The sequence below is a fragment of the Rhea americana genome, unplaced genomic scaffold (genome assembly GCF_003343005.1).
Source record: "Rhea americana isolate MKP2758 unplaced genomic scaffold, rheAme1 scaffold_424, whole genome shotgun sequence".
Lineage (NCBI taxonomy): Eukaryota > Metazoa > Chordata > Aves > Rheiformes > Rheidae > Rhea > Rhea americana.
Genome location: NW_028186562.1, coordinates 10578 through 35784, shown reverse-complemented (window position 1 = coordinate 35784; position 25207 = coordinate 10578). Strand labels below are relative to the sequence as shown.

Genomic DNA, 25207 nt, shown 5'->3' with positions numbered 1-25207 from the left:
TCTTTGCTATGAATATTTGCCAGTGCTCATCTTAGGATGAGTGGAGGTGAAGGAAATAGGACTTTGAGGGGGCATCGAACAACACAGTGCCTCCAGTGTTATAATTTAAGCTGAAGTTGAACGAAAGGGCAAATTGTTTTTTTCACCACTACTTTTCTAGGAGCAAGGAATAAAAAAGCTCATTGATTCTCCTTCGCATATTTAAGCTGCAAAGCAGTTCTAGCCTACTTGTCAAAAATGTGGTTGTATTTCACTGCCCGGCAACTCCTGGGGCTGCAATTCATACTGCAACTGCTCAAAAATGTATGTTAGCTGATTGCAATATTTCTCCAAGCCAGATGTATTCATTTAACTAGTTTAAATTGGTTTAACACATTCATTTAACTAGTTAACAGATTTAGTTAATGACCAACGTGTGCAGTGTGACTCTCTGTGCCCTAGCACTTGGCTAATCGGGCTCAGGACCTGACTCAAACTGCTTTGACTTGCCTGGCTATGGCAACAGCGGGCTGACTCCCTGGCTGCTATTTTCACATATAAAACAATAAAGAATTGACTTTTTACTTCACATACGTAGAATTTTCTCCTGCAGTCTTTCTTTCTTCCCCTTTTCAGAATACCAGCTGTTGTTAAGGAAGGAGATTACTAAATGACTCAATCATTAATGTGTTGTTTCTGGCTGTAGTTTTATAACATCTTGTTCACAGATCTGTCCTAGCTTGGATGACTGAAGTAGTTGATTTACTCTTGTAGCAGGTAGAGCCGCACCACATGCACCTTGCATGATCCTCACTAGCTTTTCTAGTTGACATCGGTAACCTGCCTGGGAAGAGTTCTGTTCCTCTTCCAGACTTCTAATTGCTAATTGATCCTTAATTCTCCATAGCTTCTCGAGAAACCTATTTATTGTCTTTGGCACACTTCCTTCAGTTAYTTGGTGTAGACTATCTATACAGCGTCTGCAGAAGCTGCAGAGATTATTTCATCTATATTCCCCACACATTTTAGCCCTTTTGCCAGTAACAGAGGGTGATTTTACAGAAAAAAAAAAAAAAAAAAGTTTTAACTCTAATTTTCCTAGACATCTTAGAAGAGCATCACTAAATAAAAATCCTGACTGTCCTATGTCACACAAAGGTCACACAGGGGATGTGAGAGACAAAGATAATCCTAATCTGACCAGTGCGATTCCAGGCTGAGGAGAGAAATTGGGATTCTCAGAGGTTATGGAGAGGAAGAATATTGAACATTATATATCTAGAGCTGGAACACRAACCACTCGTATCAGCTAGAGAGCTGTCACTGCAGAATAGCTGCAGGTCAGACTAGTGTGTTGTAGGTTGGTGCTTAAACTGCATTTTTCTCCTATGGAAAAGCTGCATATTCTGAAATTCTTTCTCCTTTCAGTTTTGCCTGAGTGCCATGAAAATACATTCCCTTGCTCTCAGAGGGCAGATATGTCCCCTTCTAATTCCAGCTCATTGCAGGCTGATTTGTGCTATGAGAAGTCGAATGCATTCTGTGCTGAGAGTTTCCTTTTTTTCTTTCTCTCTCACTCTTATTTGCTGTTTGAACAGTGAGATCCTATTAAGTTGGCCAAAGTCAAATGAGAGGAACTCTCCTCAGCATGCCCACAGGATCAGTTTAGGGTGCACCATAGAGCAGCGGTGTGTCCAAACACTCTCAGCATGATGCATACATGCGAAGATTTCTAGCTCAGCTGGAGGAAGCCCAGAAGGGGCCAGCAGAGAACTTCAGGGACTCAGTAACTTCATTCTCCTGAAGATCTTTGTCTGGGGTTAGAAGAAAGAGACTTGGCACCATTCTTCCTACTCTATTTATTTTAGTTCTCCTGTGTGCAGATGTTTTGATTGATCAGGCAAACGATTAACAACTAGTTTGCAAGTAATCTGTTTTTTTTTTTTGCCAAAGCGTCTTTTCTCAGCTATCAGCAATACTAACATTCTTCCTGCTTTAACAGGAAGCTATGTGAGCAAGCCACTTTCGCATCTTCTGCCATGTTTGACCATGGGTCTGCAGCCAGGGCCCTCATCCCATCTCCTCCCTAGACAGACCCAGCAGATCCCTTTCATTACCCTTTCTACAGTCATTTATGGAAGCGTTTTCCTCTCTTTTCATCTCAGTGATGCTATTGGGAAGGGCTGCTCTATCAAGGCAATGGTTCAGCCCAAACTATTGTAGACAAGGAGAAATCTATTTCCCTGGGTTTTATTAGAGAAGGGCAAACTCAAACTTCTCCTTTACTCAGGGAAAGGAAGATATAACAGGAAAGGGGAGTTCAGGCAAGAGCAAATGTTCTCAGGGATGGGAAACTCCACAACTAGATCACTGGCATTTGAAGATGTTATGTCGGAGGCGGGCTTGCGGAATCAWAAGACGACTCAATATGAGCTAGCAATATGATCCGTTTATTTCAGCAACTTAACCTGCTTATATACCATCATATGCTGTTCACACGCTCAAGCATCCAGCTGGCTATATCTAATTGGCTTACTACTATAGTTCACGCCGCAAAGCTCTGTGCTATTGGCTATCCACATATTCACTGTCCCGTCTCGCCAACCCCTTCATCCTGTTTTTACACAACATTCATTCTTACTCCCTCATTACTTGTCCTTCAAGGTGTCTCCAAGGTTACTCCATATCAGCAAGTCAGGGTTGCTCATTTGCACGGCCTGATATCCATGCTCAGGCAGCCAATTCTCTACAAGGTTAATCTTGTGTGAAGCAAAATTTTGCTGCAGTTTAAAACACTCAGCCCATGAGGTCAGGGAGCAGATGAGCAGGGCAGCTCCATGGTGTGAGGGGATGAGCCAGGAGCCAAAGTGGACCCCACTGTACTCACATCCTCACCAACAGACGTAGTCTCATAGGGTCCAAACACAATGAGCAGAACCAGGTGCTGGCAACAGGGTCCATTGACAGCCCCCCAAAGCCATGTCATACCGCTTGGGGAGCTTGGAGCAGGTCAAGGGGGCTTTAGTACTGCCCAGAACACTATTTTTGGAAAGCGTACACAGATAGCAGAGGTGTGGATGTGAAAGTAGGTACACCCACACGCTTTCTTCCCCTGAAGTAGGGGATAGAAGTGACTGGTTGCTGAGGGTGATTTGTCACCCTGAGGGTTACTGTCATGGAGCAACTCTTCAACAGGACCAGGTCTGGCAAACTGCTCAGGGATTGATCTGCTTCTTCCAACAGGGTACTTTTATTTTCACCAGCTCAGTGATGTCCTGCTCACAAGATGTCCCCCTTCAGCAGTCACCAGTGCTTGGGCAGGGAAGACAGCGAGCAGCCTGTACCATGTGTGGCCTACCCATCTGCAGATGTGCTCACTGACAGCACTCCTACCTATAACCAGCCTTTATCTGAACTGACAGTTGGTGCTTTAGTCTGCGCCTCATCCAGCTGACCTTTTTCATCATTTGCTGTTGAAACTAGAACTTGGTAGCCTTTCCTCGCTCAGACAGACTCACTTGGGCCTTGCCAGTCCACACATCCACAGCACTTGTGGTGCCGAGTCCCATGGTGATGGCTCTGCTTTGGCCAGTGTAATCACTGCCAGCAGTGGGACAATCCTTGGAAGGGTTGCTTGGTTGGTTTCTTTCCAGCGTAGCATGAACTCCTCAGCCACTATCGTGCCCTGCACTTTTATAGAATCATAAAATCATGGAATCACAGAATCAGTAAGGTTGGAAGGGACCTGTGGAGATCATCTAGTCCAACCTCCCTATCTTCAAGCACTGTTTACATTGCATATCATAAATAGGCTAATTATTGCTTATTGATAGTAATTGCTTATTATAGTAATAGTAAATAAAATATAGATTCTGCTCCAGCACATAGCCTTTTTCACAGGATGCTCAAGAAATTTCCTGAGCTAGCAATGGTTGGAGATTAAGAGTGTTGTGGCAGAGGGAAATATTATACATTTACTTTTCTTGGGTGTGTACTGATGATTGCACTTGGAAACAGACAACAGGTCAAGATGACCCTTGGTGTGAACCGGCATAGCTCATATGTTCTTCGCTGGCTTACGTGCTTGCTAGCATCTCTTCTCACTCCTTGTCTTTCCATCCAATTACTACCTCTTCTTTGGCCAGTTCTTCCATGTGTGTCAGTATAATTTGCCTTCCCAACGCTTTGTTACTGTTAGCAGTCTTCCCTTTCCCTCATTACTCTTTTCCACCCTTAGCTGGCACTGTCTTGTTGCTTTGTAGACAAATCACTTGGTGGGTCTTAAGCGGAACTACATTAAGTTATCCTTCCACGCAGTGGATGACTTGGTGAAGGTGCGGAAAGAGATCTCTCCCGCTGTGAGGAAAAACAGAGAGCGAGACCAGGCGAGCAATGTCTATACATCTATGCTGTCAAGGTAAGAGGTCTCGTTAGGACGGTTGGTCCATGGGCTTACTACGATTCCGCTAGTCACACAGACTAAAAAGTACAAATGAGAATTCTAATCTTCTCTTTGGTTTCCTACACCTGATGTCTGATTTCAGTTGAACCATTTCAAARGAAGAGGAATCTAGTGAAGTGAGCACTCCCTGCCCAACTGAGAGGTGTACATTTTTTGTTCCAGGTGATTCCTGGGGCGCCCAACTATTCTTAAACTCGTTGTTATGCTTTATAAATCCAATGTCAGAAGAAACCTTTATTATAAAGGCATAGAGGTAATAAGTGTTTTTTGCCTGCGCAACATTTCTTCACGTGCTGTCAATCCTGATGACTCTCTTTCTCGAAGGGGGTTGTTGCATTAAAGAGAAGCTTTTGTTATTCYGTTCTCTCCTGTTAATGAATTTTGCTGTTTGGTTATCAGTGGGTACCACTGTTGCTACGTTGTCTCCTACAGTCAAGCCTGCTAGGTCTGAGATGTGTATAAACATATTTACGTAAATTGGTTGGTTTCCTCTGCTCCCTGTAGTGCTCTTGCTGGAGGCAGCCTGACCACAGATGATGAAGGACCCTCAAAAAGGGTTGCCAACCAAATGGACAACATTGTGGATATGTGGGAGTATGATGTACCCTACCATATTCGCCTGTCTGTTGACCTGAAGATCCATGTGGTAAGTAAGGAATATGGAAGCTAGGAGGAGCTTAAGGCGTTCATTTTGTGCTACTGTATTCTTGAAGTGCAGGCATACTGGCAATTTTCTTTCCAGCMCCTGCGTAAAGGCCTCCATGACAACRAGTTAATGTGTGAAATCTAGTCCGTTACTGGTGGGCTTTCTTTTTTTTTTTTTTTTYTTTTTTTCTTTTTTCTTTCAGTTACTGACACACAGGAAAGTTAAATAGTCTACTGCATAACTACAGTCTTTCCTCTTCAAGAATTCATTGTAATTCAGTTCTGTCCCCAGCATGTGAACAAAAGTATCACTAGGAGCAGGTCTCCCATTAAGCGCTTCCTGCAGTTCTCCCTTGCTGTGATAGGCTCATTGGTAAAACGTGCGATACCGGGGCAGCACTTACCCTCCGGAAATCACCCGCCGAGATGACCTTGTAGAGCGACCGGTGAGCATTTGTCAGGCAGGAGTCAGTCTGTGCCTCTTCATGGCTGGTTTGTTTTCTGCTAGCAGCTCTCTTTGAGCAGTGCAATGGCATTACTTTCCAGTGCATAACTGGAATTATATCACAGTGTTCATGGAGCAAATTTTGCTTATGGGCTTGGGTGGTGATTTTGTTTTGGATTAATAAGGCACATTGTAAAATGATTACCAAGGAAGGTATGACTGACTGACTGTGCTAGCATTGAGCCTAGTAAATCTAATGAGAAGTGCTCGTTAAATCATATTCTAACGCTGATTTGAGTTTAATGTATTTGGTCATATTCAGGGTCCGGTTGTTCTTGCCTTTGACACTGAAACTACCAAACTCCCTCTGAAGTTTCCTGATGCAAAGACAGGCCAGATCATGATGATCTCCTACATGATTGATGGGCAGGTAATGGAACAACAGTTCTTTTCTTCCTGCTTCTGAGCAAAATGCTAGACAGCAAACGAGCATGTCACCTTTGGCCATTTCATTCCTGGCTTACTTTGTTACTAGTTGCTTGGTCTATATGTAATGGCTGTGGAAATAAAATTGAAGTCTGAATGATGCATAAGGATTTCCTCGTTTTGTATGTTGGAGAACCCAGCTAAGGCTACTGGTGCCCCTTTTGAGGGGCAGTAGTAATTCGGAGAGTGTAGTCCTCAAGTTGTCTCCCTTTTGGCATCCTTACTTGATTGTAAGCAATTGTTCAGAAGTTGACCTCCAAAGAGTCGCTCCCGCTTGACGAAAGCTCTACCTATCAAGCTGTGCAAGGATTATCGCATCAATGGAAGACTATTTCATCCTTTAGGCAGTATGTTCTGGTTGTTCAGGAACGTGTCCCTGGTGTAGCAGGGATCTGAGTCCTCAGTAACTCTTCCTTTGTCAACTTTCTAGGGCTATCTGATCACAAACAGGGAGATTGTCTCCAAGGATATTGAAGACTTTGAATTTGCTCCCAAGCCGGAGTATGACGGTTCATTCTGTGTCTTTAATGAACCAGATGAAGTAAGTAGGTTCTGATTGGGAAATAAGGCTGCTTTTTATCTGCCTTGGTCTCTTGTAGGCCAAAGAGAGCTTATCACCCAATAGACTGTATCTTTGGGGAGCACAGCAGACAGTTGCAGTGCTGGTGATGCTTTCATTTCATGGTGTAGTGATAAAACAGGCTAGGTCAAGAGCAGAGGGGAAGGACTGCATCGATTGTATTATGTCCAGTGCCTGCCTGCAGGAGGTGAAGTTGCTGAGTGTATGTGTTTGTGGGGGAGATGTTTTTTGTTTTGTTTTTTTTTAATCCTCTGTTGCATACTAGGCTCATTTAATCCAGAGGTGGTTTGAACATGTCCAGGAGACCAAACCTACTATCATTGTCACATACGATGGAGACTTCTTTGACTGGTAAGATCAGGAATGAAAACTGACCTGGTTTCTAAAAGGAAATGTTGTCTAGGCCATGGGGTGAGACTGGATTTCAGCCTGTATGTCCTTTGTCTGGAGGTCACATAGTGGCCACATGCGTTCTTATCTATGCAGACTATCCAACCAGTTTGGGAACCTATTTGCATCCTGATTATGTGCTCTTTATCCAGAGTGCTGGGCTGAGTCTTGGGTCCCCAGCCTGCAGAGGACTGTCGAAGAGGGGGAGGTGGAATTCAGAACTTTTTTTTTTTTTCCCTGAGCAGAGCTATGTTTATTGGCTTTGAAATATGAACTTCTATAGAGTCCCATCAGTTGGTCCTGGGATTGCTGAGCTACTTCTAGATTGTTGTTGATTTGGCAATGTTTGTACACTGATGACCTCAGTAACTGGAGAACAGGCAAAGTGTCAAAAGAGAACTGCAGAATAATAGGGAGACCAGAGCAGCCAAGCCTTCGGGGAGCAAGGGAAACTCGATCATAATGTTCTGCCTCCTGGTATAGGATATAAGCAAGCAGTTTCCTTCATGCAGTAGCTCTGCCCTACAGGGAGTTTTCACTGCGGCCAGCTCTCACGGGTAAGGTCTGGAGCAAAGGAGACTTCACAAGAAAAATTCCTCATTAAGTAGCTTATAAGAAAGCAATTCTGAAACCATTGAGGAGGGGATGAGGTAGAGGAAAGGGACTGCTTTGTTTCTTCTCTCCTGCATTGTCTTTCTCCTCAGGCCTTTTGTGGAAGCAGGAGCGGCAGCTCATGGAATTAATATGTATCAGGAGATTGGGTTTCTGAAGGACAGGCAGGGAGAGTACAAAGCACTGCAGTGCATCCACATGGATTGTCTGAGGTACCGTGTGCTGCCTCTGTACTGTATAACTGCATCTTTATCTGTTAAATTTGTATAAAATGCCTACAGTTGATGTATTTGAATACTGTCCCTTTTCCATCTCTGTGCACTGTTATCATGTGTTTCATCTTAGGAAAGGACTAGCACCCCCATCTTTGGCTGTGCTGCTTCTACTTGGTACTCCGTTGTGTGCCATTAGCTACAGAAGTTACGTCTTGCCCACACTAGCCTGAATGACTAACTCTGTTTATACAGTCTGCTGGTGGCTGTCATTGGGGGTTTGAGAACAGTCCTGGATAGCAGGTAAAAGGACAGGATAAGACCAAACCGTTGTGGTGGGCACACGGCCATATTCTAACCCAACAGCCTGCCTAGCACAGAGAGGAAAAGAAAGGATGCATGTGTGCGTGTGTGCAGGAGAGGGCTGTCTGTCTTGGCAATTGTGACTTTAATGCTTTTTCACATTGGACCAGCATCCAGACTCTGGAAAACAACTCTCTTTGCAGTCCAGCTGATACCTCCTCCTGTGTTTAAATGTTTATCTTTGAAGTCTCTGAAGTATGAGGGTTGAGAAAAATCTGAGCAATAGAAATGGTTTGAATAGCTGAATTTGTACGAGTCAGGATTTAAGAGCATGGGTAGATACGCAGAATGTCTAAAGCTGTGCAGCTTCTTATTCCACTGCACTTGGATGTTCTGCTCTCACCTTTCGCTGTTATAGTAATCCAGATCTTTTTTGTATGTACCAGCCCTTTCTGAAGTGCAGGGCTGTCTCTTCGTAGACTGTCATTTTCATTATTCTGTCTAGGTGGGTGAAGAGAGAGAGTTACCTGCCAGTGGGAAGTCATAACCTGAAAGCAGCAGCAAAAGCAAAACTGGGTTATGATGCAGTGGAGCTAGACCCTGAAGAGATGTACCAGATGGCTACAGAGGAGCCTCAGGTATTCCCACCCTGTGCTGTATCTCTGGGCGTCTGCAATATTAGTGAACCTTTGAGTTAGAGCTTTATGAAATACTTTAAATTAATGCAGTGTTAATACTTTAAATTAATGCAGGAGAGAAGTTGCCAGTGTATCTTGCTGAATTTCAGACACCTGAAAGAACTTAAGCTTAGGGAAGAACATAATTTCTTTGATGTGTTTCTGGCAYTGGCATTGCACCGTATATTTGTGTTATTTACACTCCTGCAAAACAGTAGTACTCGGGGCATTGCAACGGAGCAGTACTTTAAGGTGTCTCATGGACACTAGCAATGAGGTTTCTGCTGAAGCCCTGGAGATCTCTGTAGGCCAAGAGTGGCCTCCTGACCACTCAGGAGTGGCATCTGTGCAGATATGTGGCAGTGAGCTCATCTTCCCCATTTCTACTAATTTGGAGCTGGCTTATGTAATTCGGGTTAAAGCAGAATGTTGTCTTAAGCCAACTGATAACTCTTTACATGCTGGGATGTTTGTATGCAGAAATATACCTTTTGCATCTTCCTACTGATTTTAACCTTTCCTTGTTTCCCGTTGTACGTGTTAACTGCTGTATTAAATATGACTGGGATTGATTTGTCTTTCTCCTCAACAGACTCTGGCCACCTATTCAGTGTCTGACCATATGAAGTATGTATACTTCATATACATGTATGTGCACTCTTTCATTTTCGCGTTGTGCACCATCATTCTCATGGAGCCTGATGAGGTGAGTGCATGCCTGAAACAACTTCTTTTCTGGACAAAAAGGGCTGCATCCTTCATGCAACAGTGACACAATGGCAATAGAACTAATTTCTACTGTTTGGATAGTTTTTCACAAGGAAAGGAGGGAAAGTAGTCTCCAAATGCACTTTCTTTCTGCAGTACAGCAGTCATAGCTGTTTTTCCATAGACCAGTTATGGGTAGCCTAAGTGAAGGAGTTGGTTTTGTTTCCTTACTGTGCTCCTTCTTGCCTTGGGCTTCAGTGCTGCCTGAATAAACACATCATGTTCGACACCAAATCAAACATTTAAGTTCAATGATGCGGTGATAAGGCCAGCCTAATTCCAGCAGCACCCTTTACAGCGCTTCTTTCTAAGTCCAGTTTTTGATGTCTGTCTTTTACAGGTGTTAAGAAAAGGTTCTGGGACACTGTGTGAGGCATTGCTGATGGTTCAGGCCTATCACASCAACATCATCTTCCRCAACAAGCAGGAGCAGGAGTTCAACAAACTTACAGATGATGGCCATGTGCTGGACTCGGAGACGTATGTAGGAGGCCACGTGGAAGCTCTGGAATCTGGGGTTTTTTGCAGTGACATCCCTTGCCGCTTTAAAATGGTAAGGACACAACAAAGGCGTTGCAACAGAGGCTTTAAATGGTAATGCAATGATGCTCTTTCTCTTCTTTCTGGAGAACATGGCAGTAGGGAATAACCCTCCAACTGGAATTACCATCCTCTGTTCTTTTGGGGGATACCCAATAGCAATACCTGTTATAAAACTTGGATATCTAATTTATGGCTTGAGTGCATGAGCCTGCTTAGAGTTTAGGTGGGAAGGGTTGGAGAAGTTGCTCTTCATGACCTCAGACTGGCTATTGGGTAAAGACAGTGTTACAGCAAGGAGAGTGGTTCATTGCTTTTGTGAGGGTTTGTTTATTGGTTGGTTGAGGGGTTTTTGGGGGAGGTTTTGGTTTTCTTTGAGCCAGTGGTTGTTGGCAGAGATGGTTCTGTTTTTGTCTCGTCAGGATTATATCTTTGTCCTTCTCCCACTCAAGCCAAGCTTCTTTTGGCCTCTTCATTTGGCCTCTTTTACCTGTTTCTGGTTGTGCTACTGTCTAGATTGTAAGTTTTTAGAGGCAACTCCTCTCTTTGCTGTGTGATACACCACACTTCAGTGCTGTTTATTTTAGTGGCCTTAATCTAGTAAATGATCTTAAGGGAACATGCACTGTGAATTTAGAAGGATCTTAAATCTAAATCCTTGGCCCCTTAGAGCAGAGAGATGTGTGAGCAGCTGACTGCTAGGTCAGCCCTGCCTGATAAGTGTTGCGCTATGGAACATACATGCAATCTTCTCTTCTTGTTAGCTGCCCTATATAGCCTCCTTTGCAGGAGAACTCCAAGGGCAGGGGAGCAGCCACCATCTCTTCTCTGCTTTGTGTTTGGCCCTAGTGCCAGTGGTGTAGACTTTTGTGAGTTGTAGGATTCTTAGCAGAAAGCCACCCTCCTTCAGTTCTAGAGAGCTCAAGTTGGCTRTGGAGGTCAGGCCAGCTAATTGACCAATGTTTTCTGTCTGCTTACATCGGAGCTGATCAGTGAACGAAGGGGCATTTCAAGATGCCATTCAGCTGACCTGTTTCAGACATCTACCCTTCAGATGAGATGAACTGCTCTCTACCCATACTGAGACATGCTCTGCTAAGTAGTGAGTCTGTTTTCAAAGATCCCCGAAGCTATGCTGGAGCATGGATAATCTTGAAGAAGCTGTCACACACACACACACCCTTCCCTGGGCAGAGTGTGAGGATGAGTGTCAGGGCTAGAAGAGGTCTCAGTATCATTCCTGTATCCTTGCAGAATCCTGCTGCCTTTGACTTCCTGGTGCAGCATGTGGAGAAGATGCTCCGGCATGCTGTTGAAGAGGAAGAAGGTTTGCCATTGGATCAAGTCACCAACTTCCAGGAGGTATGTTGTCCTGCCTCAGCCTATAGGGCCAGAGGCATGACTGGGCTTTCCAGGGAGAGCAGAACTGTGAGGATGGAGTTGTGGCACATTTCTTTAAGCAAGCCTGGGTCCTGTGCACATATGTTAGTGTTGTATAACAACTTTCTTCAACTTTGAGTTCTGCTGCATGTACATCTCTGCCTTATTTCCCATATTAATAAAGAACTGGCATAGGCTGCAGGCAAGGCTGATTTTTCTCATCTAGAATATGTCTGGTGAGACAACACGGGTTAAAGATGCCTGTTTAGACTCATTTTATACTCCATGGAGAGAGAGAGGAAAAACTTATCTGTAGATGTTTTCAGTATAGATGAAACCTACCTTGGAGGTCCAAAAGAAAACCTTAAACAGTGGTGGCTAAAGAAGACTCGCAGCTGCCACTCTTCTTAATCCTRTTCCTTTAGTTCTTCATACTCTTCCTGTGTTCCCCAGAATCAGTGGCAGGTGTCTCTGTGCATGTYGGAAGTAAAGGACCAAATATAGTGCATATGTGACTGTATCATTAGTTCCTTCTTGTTTGAATTTTACTTCTTTACATCTCCCCGCAGGCTTGTGATGAAATCAAAATGAAGCTGAATTCCTTGAAGGATGTTCCTAACGGAATTGAATGCCCCCTTATCTACCATTTAGATGTCGGGGCCATGTACCTCAACATCATTCTGACAAACAGGTTGCAGGTGGGTAACCTCAGGCCAGTCAGGAAGGAGTCTTCTGTTTTGTCTTGCAGATGGTCTAGGTAGTCCCTCTGATTTGTTCCCCTTAATGGCAAACAATAAACTTTCTTCTCTGGACAGGGGGATAAAATAAGGCTCATTTTGAAATCCAGTCATGCTGTTATAGTTGCCAGGTGTACAGAGCCGAAAGGTCTGTGCAATGTAGAGCAATAGCTTTGGCTTCTTCCAAAGAATAGTCATTGTTTTTGCTGTAACTTGTGTTCTAAAAAGCTTCTAGAAAGGAGAACTCTGTGATGTTCACATTTGTGTTCTTCTGCTACCCAACATCTGTTCATTCTGGCATATGTCACTGGAGACAGTTCTGTTTTTTCTAACATCAGTGTGTCTGACCTGTGTCCAGCCCTCAGCAGTGGTGGATGAGGCCACGTGTGCTGCCTGTGACTTCAACAAGCTAGGTGCTAATTGTTGGTGCCGGATGACTTGGCAGTGGAGAGGAGAATTCAGTAAGTGTAAATCTGCTGTCTGCTTTTGCAAGTTCCCTGTTGCATTGCAGCATGGATAGAGCTTGCAGTGTGAGCTGAAGACACAGAGACCACTTCCTGTTCCTCCCCTGGAAAGCTCCTAGTTGCTGTTCCTTTGCAGTGCCCGCAAGCTGCAGCGAGTTTCACCGCATCCAGCAACAACTGGAGTCTGCGAAGTTTCCTCCTCTGTATCCAGATGGAGCACCCCGGGTGTTCCACGAGCTTTCCCGTGAAGAACAGGCCAAGTATGAGAAGAAGCRACTGGCAGGTGAAAATAAATGCCATTATCTGGAGCAGGTTTATGCTGCCTAGACTATAAACACATCATTAATTACTTCTCTCTCAGGTCTGGGGCTACTTAGTTCATGCTGACTCAGACTGAATTTGTTCTCAGTTTTGTACTGCAACAGTTTTTCCCTAGGATCCCAACCAATTCCTATATGTTTTTTAAGGAGGAGGCAAGTGCTGGTTTTTGTCTCAGTGTTTCTCTTTTCTCACTGAGAGCCATGTATTTGAGCTGAGACACATGAAAGGTGGTTTTTGTTTGTTTGTTTTTGTTGTTGTTCTTGAACGCTAATTAAAGCATGTCAGTGAAACACATGCATCAATAACCTTTCACTTTTTGCTCCTAAAGTGATACTGCTCAGCAGAAGCATCTAGCTAGCGGGGGCTCTGAGCAGAGCCTGAATTTGTGGATAAGCCATCATGGCCAATTTATTTCCCACACACACCTTTGCATCCCTTTAGGGAGGTGCTGTTTCTCCCCTTATTAGTATCTTCCTCCCCTTGCCTGTGTAGCAAGTCTGCTTCCTTGCTTTCCTAGGTATGGTGTTTATTTGCATTGATGGAATTTTTCTCAGACTGRTGCCCTGAAAGCTTCAGATCTGTGGATCTGTGTGGTTTGCCCGATGCCATTGTGTTCATCCTTCCCATCCATAGTGTGGCACTGATCTCTGAGAAAGCTTTCTCTATTTATTCCCTTTACTAGATGATTGCTGCAAGGCTTATGAGAAGATCCATGTCACCAAGGTGGAGGAGCATGTCACCACCATCTGCCAGCGAGAGAACTCTTTCTRTGTAGACACTGTTCGAGCTTTCAGAGACCGTTGCTGTGAGTTCAAGGGGCTGCATGAGGTGCTGGGCTTGAATTTCTGTTTTATTTGTGCTGCCAAAGCTAGAAGGTCCTCACCTCTCACTGAAAACTTGAACCCTAAAGGATCATTTTGCTCAATCTATATGGTCAATAAGAAATATTAGYTTTCCTGACAGCTCTGGTGCAAGTGCAGGTTTTTCCCCTGCTGAATCCTAAACAGCTGCTGCCACAGTGGTTCCTAGCTCTCTGATGCAATCACTTTCAGTACTAGGAAACAAAACAGCTTTTTTTGGCTTTTACTGGATTTAGAAAATCCTCAACTCAACTATTTTGTGATCTGGTTTGTGTTCAGTGTAGGGTACTTTTCAAACAGAAGGATGAGACAAGCAGAGAAACAATCTTGATCTTAGGTTAAAAAATGATTGATTCTAGGAGAAAGAAGCAGCATGTTCTAGTTCTCAAATGTTTGGAGTCTTGTGGCAGAGGGAGGAGACTGAAATGTAATTSCTAATATATTGAAAGAAATGACAAGACCCTGGGACTCTGTCTCTGGAAGAGTTTAATAAAGAGCCATTTGCTTTGCGGTTATTGCTAGTTCTGTCGTGAATCACGGAGGTGGCTGGGAGGCCTTTTCTGCTGAAACGGTTCTGCTGTTAGTCTCGATATAATCTCTTGCTGCAAGCATTTAGTTCTTGCCAGCACAATACATGGTGTGACAGAGTTGATGTAGGATGGCAGTTCTGCTGGGATTAGGTAATTCTAACTATGAGTGTGAGTTACAGTTGATGCTGCAAGACTCTTCCTTAATATAGCATAATGCCTATGCCCAACGCTTCCCCCTCAAATGCAGAAGGAAGAGCAGAAAGAAAGAAAAATTATCTTAATAACTGATACTGTTCTAGGATCACAATGTCATATTAGGATTGAGGTGGGGGGAATATCTGGATATTGATGCTGCCTGTAGTGGAACGTAGGGTTGTCCTGACTCTGCCTCTTGCCATCAGGTGTGGAAGAAAAAGCTGTCTGCGGCTGTGGAGACAGGCGATGCCTCTGAAGTGAAGCACTGCAAGAATATGGAAATCCTGTATGACTCCCTGCAGCTGGCACACAAGTGTGTCCTCAATTCTTTCTATGGCTATGTCATGCGTAAAGGGTGAGTCTCACCTGCGGTCGTTGCTGGAGTCCTCCAGCAAGGAGCGTTGTAAACCAGAGCTGTTCTAGTGAGGCTCTCACCTTCTTAACGTGCTTCCGAAGCACAAGGGGGAAGATAGGTGATCCCTGTAACACTTTTTTTTTTTGTTCCTACTAATGACTTCTTATTTATTAGTCCCCTTAGCAGGGACTTTTGCTAAACAAGGCCCTGTAGCATTGGCAATGAATGGCAGGGTTTGCCTATAGGTGATTCTTCAGGGTGTGCGGTTTCCTGAAGTATCACAGGGAAGGAAAGGAAAATGATCTCTCCTGAGGGCTGTTGTGATTGTCTTTTTYGCCCTGAGACTTTATTTTCTGTACGACCTGATGCCCTTCCCCGCAGCTGTACTTAAGAGGTAGCACTGCATACTTTTGACTGTCCCTCCTCCATTCACAGAGCTTGCTGGTACTCCATGGAAATGGCTGGGATTGTGTGCTTCACTGGAGCAAATATKATCACACAGGCTAGGGAGCTGATTTAGCAGATTGGGTGAGTATGTGCTGAGCTGAGGAAGAAAGGTTCTCCTATATGTCGTGTGAGCAGATGGGTAAGGGCAGAATTTGACTGGCAGAGAAGAGGAGCAGTGGGACAGATGTGGGATTAATCGCTGGAAGCTCTGTTGTTCTGGAGATTCAGATTTCTGACATTGCCATGGCTTATTAATGCAACTGCTGTTGTATGACTAGGACTTCCTTTGCAGAAAGGACACTGCCTCTGCCTGAMTTGTGGACAGAGAACAGTTCTTTGGCATATTTTCCAATCTCTTCCTGATGGTGACTTTTTTTCTTCCATTTTTAGGAGACCTCTAGAACTGGATGCAGATGGGCTTTGGTGTGTCCTTCCCAACAGGTTCCCGGAAAACTTTGTCATCAAGTCAACCAATGCAAAGAAACCCAAGGTGACAATCTCCTACCCAGGTGCCATGCTGAGCATCCTCGTGAAGGTGAGCCTGGCATCTGTACCAACCAGCTCTACAGTCTGGTAAAAACAGTGAAAGGGAAGAAAATGTTTTAGCCTTCTGTAGGCGTGCAAGCCAATCAGGCAATTCTTGCAAATGGAGTGGCTCTACTGGCAGTGGGGTATGCATCTTTGTTCTCGGAGTTGGCTTCAGCCCAGAGGACAGCCTCTCTTTTGTCTCTGGTCCCCTGTGTAATGAGCAGGAYGTTGGGGCTGACAGCTTTGCTTGCTACACAGCTACTCTCTGCCCTCTACAGCCCATACCTCAAACTGGCGTTTGAGTGGAAGGAGAGACTCTGATATAGCGGAGAGGGTATAGTGTAAGAGACCAGGGCTGGTGTGTGCTTCTGTACATAGACTGCCAGAAGCAGCAGGAGTCAAGAGAAGAACAGGTCCCATGCTCTGCTTGCTCAGACATTTATGGCTATAAGCCAAAAGAAGTGACTTTAGAGTCTCCTGCACTTTTCTTCAGGTCCCATGTTTGAGTCCTACCTGCTAAATTGTTCTGTAGCTTTCCAAAGAGTTGCTTGGTCACAAGGAATCAGACTAACTTACCCTATCTTAGCAGAGAATAAAGTCTGTTCCCTCAGGAGAGCAGGGATTAATCTTTCCCATCATCCGGAAGGAACAAAGGCCGTCAGTGATCCCTTCAGACAGGATGATGTRTCTGGGGGCTATCTGCTCGTATAATCAGCCGAGCTGTTGAGTGAGGCTATTCTGTTGGGGCTGTGCCTGCCAGAAGGCTTCACAAATGATGAGTACCAGGAGCTGGAGGGCCCAGCCTCTCTCACCTATGTCACACGCTCAGAGAACAGCATCTTCTTTGAAGTGGATGGGCCMYACTTGGCCATGATCCTCYCAGCGTCCAAGGAGGAGGGCAAGAAGCTGAAGAAAAGGTAAGAGTTCAAAGCTTGAAAAATCACCACTTCCCCAAGGTAAGGAATTGACGGTCCTTTTCCTTGACTACATTTGAGGCGTGTTAGTCCTTACCCCATGTTACCAGTCTGGAGCTGGCAGCGTGTTTGGTTTGCTTGTTGCTGCGTACCACCGAGATCATGCTGTCTTTAAATGGCAAGTTCCTTGCATGAGATCAGTCTTTGAATCCAGCTGTGCCCTGGTCTTAATTGACACAYTCTGACAGTAAATTTCTGAAGATAAGAGTAAAATAGTACTTCTCAAACTTTCTGACTAGTCACGGTCTCCCTGTTTGGTTCTGAGATGCACAGGCAAACTTTGATTTTTCTTTCTATCTTTTCTCTTTAAATTTACTAATCTGTCTGTCCCTCTCTCAAGTTTACAGACCTCTAGTAACACTTTTCCCAGAGATTTCCTCTTTAATCCCCATCTAGGGGAAGGAATGGATCTTGCCATTGCCATCATGTTAAAGAAAAGCAATTGCACTTGACTTCACTGATTTTCTCATGCAGCCTTAAATACGAGCACGAGCAATCATGAGAGGACTGCCCACAGACCAGGGTCTGGGTGCAGAAAATACTGTCACTGTCCTCCAACACTCTCTGTTCTTACAGGACTATGTTTGTTTCTGCTTGAATGTCTCTGTTGGATGAACTGCAGCATCCACTGTGAGTGCCTTTGCATGCCAAGGAGTCTGTCGCAGAAGTCAAGATGATGTCAAGCACTGAATGAACTCTGCTCATAGGAGTCTTATCTCCGGGGCCCTTGATTTTTTTCTGTGATTTTTGGGGTGTCGGCAAGTGCACTTATTTCTTGCTCACTCTCAAAGTGGAAAGAGCAGTAGTGTGGAGCTGGCTGGCAGGTACCACTGCCAGCTGAGGAAGAAAAGACTGCCTGGAGGAGGGGTGACAAAGCAATGTATGCTTGAGTCTCACCTCTATTCCACTGAAGCTTCCTGTGATGGTTGTATTGAGCCATACAAATAATTGGCAGGCATATGAAATCCAAGAAACACGACAGAAAAAAAGAGGACAGTGTGTTGTCATAGTTGTTTCAATAGTGATGTCCAGTTTCCTCTGAGTCCATTTTGCCAGCATCCCCTCCTATTTTCCAAACAAAGCTTCATTCTCCTGTATAAGGCTTTTCCTAGTATTTCGCTCCATTTCTCTACTCCTCTAACCCTGACTCTCACTTTTTGCCCTTTATTTGTGTGCATTTAAGAACATTTTGCCAGTTAGTATTAGGAAGTTGGGGGCAGAGCCTGATGTGCTTTTGCAGCTGGAGTTGAAGTAGTTCATAATGTTATTGTCTCTAGCTGTGTAAATATGCCTAGATCATGCTAGTACAGAGCCCCACAGCTTGGATTAACTTACCTGGTGGCTGCCTGGTTTGGCAATACTAGAAGTACTTTGGCAGGAGGGTAGTAAGCAGCATCCTGGGAGATGTGCTCCTTGGCATAGACCAGGTTTTGCACGAGCTCTATGTCCTAGGTATGCAGTATTCAATGAAGATGGATCCTTGGCTGAACTGAAAGGATTTGAGGTGAGGCGACGGGGAGAGCTGCAGCTGGTGAAGGTATTCCAGTCTTCTGTATTTGAGGCCTTTCTGAAAGGCACCACACTGGAGGAGGTCTCTGCCTCTGTAGCCAAGGTGGCTGATTACTGGTTGGATATACTGTAGAGCAAGGTGAGTGTAGGGTTTGCAGGATATGCATCCCCTGCATGTTTGTCTTCCCAGGCTGGGGCCAGAAAAGAGATGTCAAAGCTACCCTGACACTGTAGAGAGGATGGACTTTGTCTGAAGAGAATGGTTGGTCTGTTGTGCCTTTGATGGCTGTTTGTGTGTAATTTCTGCCTCTTTGATTCTCTAGGGCTGCTCTTTAGGGTCTTTTAGCACCAGGCCTGTTATTACAGCACTTTTGTCAGCTGTTACTGCTTAATTGTGGATAAGCGTTGTCCTCCAGTCACCTCTTTCACAGAGGTAGCCTGGTGGCCCTCTTCCACCAAGGACTTTCTCTAGAGCCACTCATTGAGACAGAGGATGGCAGAATGTTTTCTGAGGAGCCCAGAAGAGATTAACTTTAAAATAACCAGCAAGAGCAAGAGCAGAGACAATGCCAGAAAACAGAGCCTCAAACCGGGGAGCAGGAGAGATGAGAAGCCGGAGCGACTGCTCTACTTGGGAGTTTATTGGGAGCACTTCCCTTTTTGTATTTTGCATCTGGCACTACAGAGCTGGGCCCACTGAGAGTTTGCCATACAACATCACTTCAAAGCATTGCATTCACAGCACAAGTTCTGATGCAGACCTCATGTCCGTGATCTCTGTATTCCATAGGTCGTGTTGGCAACTGGAGCAGAGATTGYTCACAAACTCCTCATAAAGACAGCCATATCAATCAGTTTAAATGTTCTATGTATATAATAGCAACGAGATTTGATCATTAGGTTCCTGATAGTGGTTTTTTTTCTTGCTTCTTTTTTCAGGGTGCCAGCATACCTGATTGAGAGCTGTTTGAGCTGATCTCAGAGAACCGTTCCATGTCTCACAAGCTAGAAGACTCCGGGGAGCAGAAATCCATTTGCATCAGCACTGCCAAGCATCTGGCAGAATTCTTGGGAGCCCAGATGGTGAAGGATGCAGGGCTAAGCTGCTGGTTTATCATTTCTAAGAAAGCAGAAGGGTCTCCGGTCACAGAGAGGTAAACCTGTCTTGAGGGGCCAGGACTTTTGGGAGGATGTGAAGGGAATGGCAGAGTGAATTGATGTGGCATGACCAAGTGATTGCTGGTGTACTGGCTTAGACCATAAAAGAGACCGTAGTGGTGAGTAATGCTGTGCAATTGCCTGCTGTTTGGTGGCATAGCAGAGGGGTGAGAGGAGAAGCCCAGAGAGGTGTGTGCAGGCTGGGAAGATGGGGTGCTGTGCTGCCAGTGAGCTTGCTCCTGGTTGGTGCTTCCCTGTCTTCTCCAGGGCCATCTCACTTGCCATCTTCCAAGCAGAGCCCAGTGTATGGAAGCACTACCTCTAGAAACGGCTGAAGAGCCCCTCACTGCAGGACTTCAGCATCCAGGCGGTGAGTTGAACGCCCCTATGGAGCAGCACAGCCTTTGATTCTCCAGCACTAGCCTGCAGCTCCTCCCTCGGGAGGCACTATGTGGGCAGCAGTTACTTGTTCTCACAAAGTGAAGTGCTGTGGAGAGTGCTGCAAGCAAGGACAAATGCTGGTCCGTGCAACACCCAGCAGAACCCAAAGCAACACTGTCGGAGGCGGGTTTGTGGAATCATAAGRCGACTCAATATGAGCTAGCAATATGATCCGTTTATTTCAGCAACTTAGCCTGCTTATATACTGTCATAGCTGTTCACACGCTCAAGCATCCTGCTGGCTATATCTAATTGGCTTACTACTATAGTTCACGCCGCAAAGCTCTCTGCTATTGGCTATTCACATATTCACTGTCCCGTCTCGCTAATCTCATCATCCTGTTTTTACATAGCATTCATACTTTCTCCCCCATTACTTGCCCATCAAGGTGTCTCCAAGGTTACTCCACATCAACAAGTCAGGGTTGCTCATTTGCACGGTCTGATATTCATGCTCGTCCATCCAGTTCTCTACACAACACCTTTCTACTCCATCTCCTTCACTGTCTACTATTGTGTGTCTTGCCCAGATTCTGAACTGGGACTACTATATTGAGAGACTAGGCAGCACCATCCAGAAAATCATCACTCTTGCTGCAGCACTGCAGCAGGTATGGAGGTGGGAAAGGGCAGGAGGGCTGCAGGTCCATGGTGATGGGAGGAAAGGCAGAGGGCATTGGCTCTGGGGACTGCTTATGTGTGATTTGACAATATTCCTCGGGTAAAGAACCCTGTCCCACAGGTCCAGCATCCCGACTGGCTGCACAAGAAACTCCTAGAGAAGAATGATGTGTACAAACAAAAGAAAATTAATGAGCTCTTCACTTCTGAAGGCAAGAGACAGGTAATAAGAGTGAGAGAAAGGAGTTGGCTGCACTGATGGGCATCTCTTGCTGATACTGTGGCCTCAGCACCCAAATCTTCCTGCTGTCATTTCTCTCAGGTCCTTGCTAACCAGCACCAGGGGGGGAACACCCAGCTCCTAGATTGGAGATGTAGAGGATTTGGGGGCTGCTAAGCCTCTTCAGCCATTGGTTCCACTCACAAATAAAAGGAAGCGGGTCCCTATGGCAGAGGAAAGCCAGCAGATGTCCCAGTATCTGGAACTGTGCCAATCCTGGCGAGAGATCCTGAGCACACTTCCTGCCATGGGCACTACTAAGGTAAGTGAAGTAGGCTGGGCAGGAGGAATCCAGGAAACATCCTAGGAGTATGATCATCTGCCTAGCCAACTAGGGAACAGGGCGTAGCAAGCTGCATGTTTATTGAAACCCTCTGTGCTTCTATGACTCAAAACTGCAAAGGGAAATGTTACCGGGAGAGTCCCACTAGCAGAGAAAGTCAGGCCAATGGCAACTTCACAGCTATGCCAGTAACATGATCAGGATCTGAAGGTGGAAACTTTATGGTGCTTGATCCCCGTGTATAGGAGATGTGTGCTAATTTCTATGGTTCCTGTTCATGTGTACTCCCTCTGATTAGGAAGAACAACTGGTCTGGCTGTGCTACCACAAGAAGAAATGGGAGCTGCAGGCTTGGCAGCGCCAGGAGCGTCGGAAGAAGCGGTGCCTGGAGGATGGTGGAGTGATGACAGGCGGAGGCATAATCCGTGATACCCTCTCCAAAGGACTGAGCAGCTACCTGTGCAGGACAGCACGCAGCATCCTGGACTTGCCCTGGCAGATTGTGCAGGTACCAGGCAGCAAGGCAAGCCCACTCTTAAGCCCTCACAGAGGCCAATTCAGCGCCCTGTGCCTCATGTTTGCAATACCTGTAGTCRAACCTTGAACTTCAGGGACAGCTAACCTCAATCCTACTTTAGTTTTACCTCCTTGAAGATCATGTGGGACTGCATAACCTCAGGCTCAGAGGGGCTTTATAAGGAAATGAGGTCCTCAAATGATCGTGCATGATTGCAAATCTGGGACTTCTATGTCCCTGTGTGGGGCAAGCTCAGCTGAGGACCTGGGCAACTGTGCCTTGAATCCCAGATTTAGTCAATGTGAGCATGAAGAAGTTGATGGTACAATCCAAGCATTTTCTTAAATTCTTGTTACACTTGGTTGCCTCTGCTATCTGAGACCCAGCCTCTTGTTGTGAGACTTCTCATCTTCCAGAAAAGTCTTGTTTGGTTTAAGGTCACGTGCAGCCTTTGACTCTGTGTGTAACCATGAGCTGGAGATGGGACACCTAATCCAGCATGTGCAAATGCTTTGGCCAGAGTCAGACAATGGCATGAATTTGTTRGCTAATGCTAGCCCAAAGCTAAGAGATGTGTTTGAACCTTTACCAGGTGTCCTCTTCCCTTCAGAAGCACAATGCAACGTGCTGCCTGCAGATCAGTCAGAGCTGTCTTTGTTCATGCTCTTTCCTCTGACAGGACAATATTTTTCACCATACCTGTAGGACAATAGCAGGATGAGAAGATGCCGAAGCTGAGAGCAATGAATCTTTGGGTCCACTGCTGTCTTTGTGGTCACCAATTGCTCCTTATTAGGAGAACAAAGACATAGATAGTACAGCCTTTGAAGATCCTAGAAGTGCTCCATGGCCTGTATGTAAGAGCTAAGAATGGGTTGCATCTCTCCAGCAAAGCTAACTTAAATCACTCTGTCCTGCAGATTGCTGAGAGCAGCCAGCCTGGCTTGTTCAGGCTGTGGGCAGTGATCGGAAGCGACCTGCATTGTATCAAGCTGAGCATCCCAAGAGTGTTCTATGTCAATCAGTGCGTTGCAAAAGCTGAGGAGGGAGCTGTCTACAGGAAGGTGGGGGTCATGTTTTTGACCCTGCTGCTTCTACAAGGGAAAACAGCTGGTTGAATTCATATAAGTTGCTCTAGCCACTGCGGGCAGATATTACGGGCAGTTTGCCTCACAAGACCTCCCTGTCCAGCCCTGCTAATGCACCTTAATACAGTCCCTTTTGCCTGCTGCTAAYCTCAGCCTGACCAGAAAGCAGGTTGACAGTTACTGCAATATGGACAAAGCATAAATCCTGCTAACTGCCTTAGGAATGACCAGCACCAGCAGCTGCATTGCTTCCTGAGTCAGCATGTTTCTGGAAACATAAGGCTGGCTCAAGCTACAACTCCTTACTGCCCTTTAACATTCCCCTGCTGTTGGAAGGAGCATGGCCTGAAGCAAGGTGCCCTGCTAAGTGTGTCTGTTTTCCTGGCAGGTAAACTGAATCTTGCTCAAACTTAGTTTACAATCTCTACGACTACTCAGTCCTTGAAGACATGTACCAAGAGCACGTCAATGAAATCAGTGCAGATTTGTCTGCTCCAGACGTAGAGGGTGTGTATGAGACTCAGGTAACCCTTCCAGGTGCTCGTTTTCCTTCCTCATCCTTTAAGGAGTGCTGAGTGGTAGCTGACTGGTCTGTGTACCAATGGTACAGGTAGAAGCATGGGAGCTCAAAATGAAACAAGTTAGTAAGATGCTAAAATGAAAGACCCTCTCGAATAGCTTTCTCAGAAATATGCCCAGTTTTATATGAGCAAAGATACTTGTTTGGTTTACAACGCCTTAGGGGAAGGAGGTTTAGATTTATTTGAAATTAGAAGACTCTGGGAAAAGACAACACTTGAACAAGAAGAGTGAGTTTCCTCTAAACCAAACCAGAACCGTCTTGCTAGCAGTTGAACTGCAAAGGTATGGGAGTTCTTTAGAGTAAAGATGGGGAAAACCCCAGCATGTGGCATGTTCATAGGCCAGGGTGCAGTTCTAAAACCTCTGTATTCCAGAAAGAAGGATAGGATACCACTTTTTAGAGTTCAGAAAGAGCAAAGAAGAACCTAAACTGTATTCAGTAGCAGACATATGAAAGCAGTGAGACCAAGATTAAATGTACTAGTGCTTCTAATGCTGTAAGTCTGAAATGAAGATGGGCAGCTGGGATGCCTGCTTTTAATGAAGATATTGATTCATTAAGCAGCTCAAAACTTGGTGGCTTGAGGATTATCTCAGTGTCCCTGTCACTACAGGTGCCGTTACTATTCCGAGCCCTGATCCAGCTGGGTTGCGTGTGCATGGTCAGCAGGCAGCTTGTCAGGCACCTGACAGGGCGAGAGGCTGACACTTTTGACATTGAACACCTGGAAATGCGCTCTCTGGCTCAGTTTACTTAGCTGGAGCCAGGTAAGGCACCCTCAGAGAAGGCTTGTCAGTGTACCCAGGACCAACTACCTTGAAGATACTATTGATGGTGCATGTTTGCTCTGTGTCTCTAGGAAGTATTCGCCATATCTACCTCTACTAGAGCTCCCAGGGCAGCAAAGCGCTCTTTGGCCTTTTCATCCCCTCTCAGCACAAAGCTGCAGTGTTTGTGTTGGACACGGTAAGAGTAGGGCTTAAAGGTCTGGGAGGGAACGCAAGGGGATCAGGCAGCAGTTTGGAGCTGAGCGGTTTCTTTGCACAGACACAGATCTCTACTGCTGTGCAGCAGGGATTCTCGKRTTTTGAAGTGTACCAAGCAGGTCTGTTCCTCAACTGTCACATGAAGCGTTGTGATGTGTAGAGGGAAGAGCTTCCTTGAAATTTGCAGCCTGGAGCCTTTTGAGTCCTTCCTGCTGCAGGACCTGGTGGGTGCTGGGCTGCCGCGCTGCAGGAGCCTGCCCTTGATGTGGCAGGCTGCAGCAGGAGGGCTGAGGCTGCTCTCTGCTCCTTGGAAACCAAGCAGCCCAACCTTACCTCTCTGACTGATGTGATGCAGTGGGGACGTGAGGAGGAGAGTTTGGCTTGAGCACTCTCCACTTCTTCTCAGCACATAGCTGCAGCCTTTTGCTGGCTGGCTGAGGCTTGACCCATTGACCTTGTGTCCGTGGTGTGTCCCCAGAGAGCCCTGTCAAAGGACTGAGCTGCTCAGCCTTGTCTGCTATCCCAGCTAAAACTCCTTTGCCTCTAGGTGTGCAAGAAGTGTCATGGTGTGAAGGAGACACATATGCCTGTGCACTGCAGTTGTGCTGGAGATTTTGCCCTCGCCATTTCTTCCCAGGTATGTGTGCATCCTGCCACCAGGTCCAGCCTCCTGCCAGCAGCTCCTCTGTAATAGCCAGTGAAAAACCCTGTGATAAGTTGTTCCTTTTGGCCCATCTGGCACAAGTTCATCTCTCTGTGCTTTCTGGCTGTTTATTCGATGCTTTGTGCCCAATCCAGCCAGTCCTGCCTGACCAGCTTGCAGAGCTTCTCCTGGCCTGGCCCTCTCCCTC

At 45.7% G+C, this 25207-nt stretch overlaps 1 protein-coding gene and 1 long non-coding RNA gene across 2 annotated transcripts; both read left to right on the top strand.

Moving 5' to 3' along the window:
* The first annotated feature begins 1699 nt into the window (after positions 1–1699).
* POLE (DNA polymerase epsilon, catalytic subunit) lies at positions 1700–22817 on the top strand. The gene is made up of 24 exons (XM_085315234.1): positions 1700–1765; positions 4242–4396; positions 4946–5087; positions 5854–5961; positions 6448–6558; positions 6863–6948; positions 7692–7811; positions 8067–8114; positions 8620–8752; positions 9384–9497; positions 9900–10112; positions 11354–11461; positions 12049–12177; positions 12575–12677; positions 12817–12963; positions 13684–13829; positions 14793–14941; positions 15779–15923; positions 16649–16833; positions 18343–18427; positions 20529–20609; positions 20741–20842; positions 21481–21690; positions 22620–22817. Exons 1-24 carry the CDS (start codon positions 1700–1702, stop codon positions 22815–22817), a joined length of 3084 nt encoding a protein of 1027 aa, XP_085171360.1.
* Positions 22818–23195: 378 nt separating this feature from the next.
* Positions 23196–24544, top strand: LOC146590015 (uncharacterized). Its single transcript, XR_014897074.1, has 3 exons — positions 23196–23311; positions 23984–24137; positions 24230–24544. It is a non-coding gene; the product is annotated as an uncharacterized LOC146590015 (long non-coding RNA).
* The last annotated feature ends 663 nt before the right edge of the window (positions 24545–25207 follow it).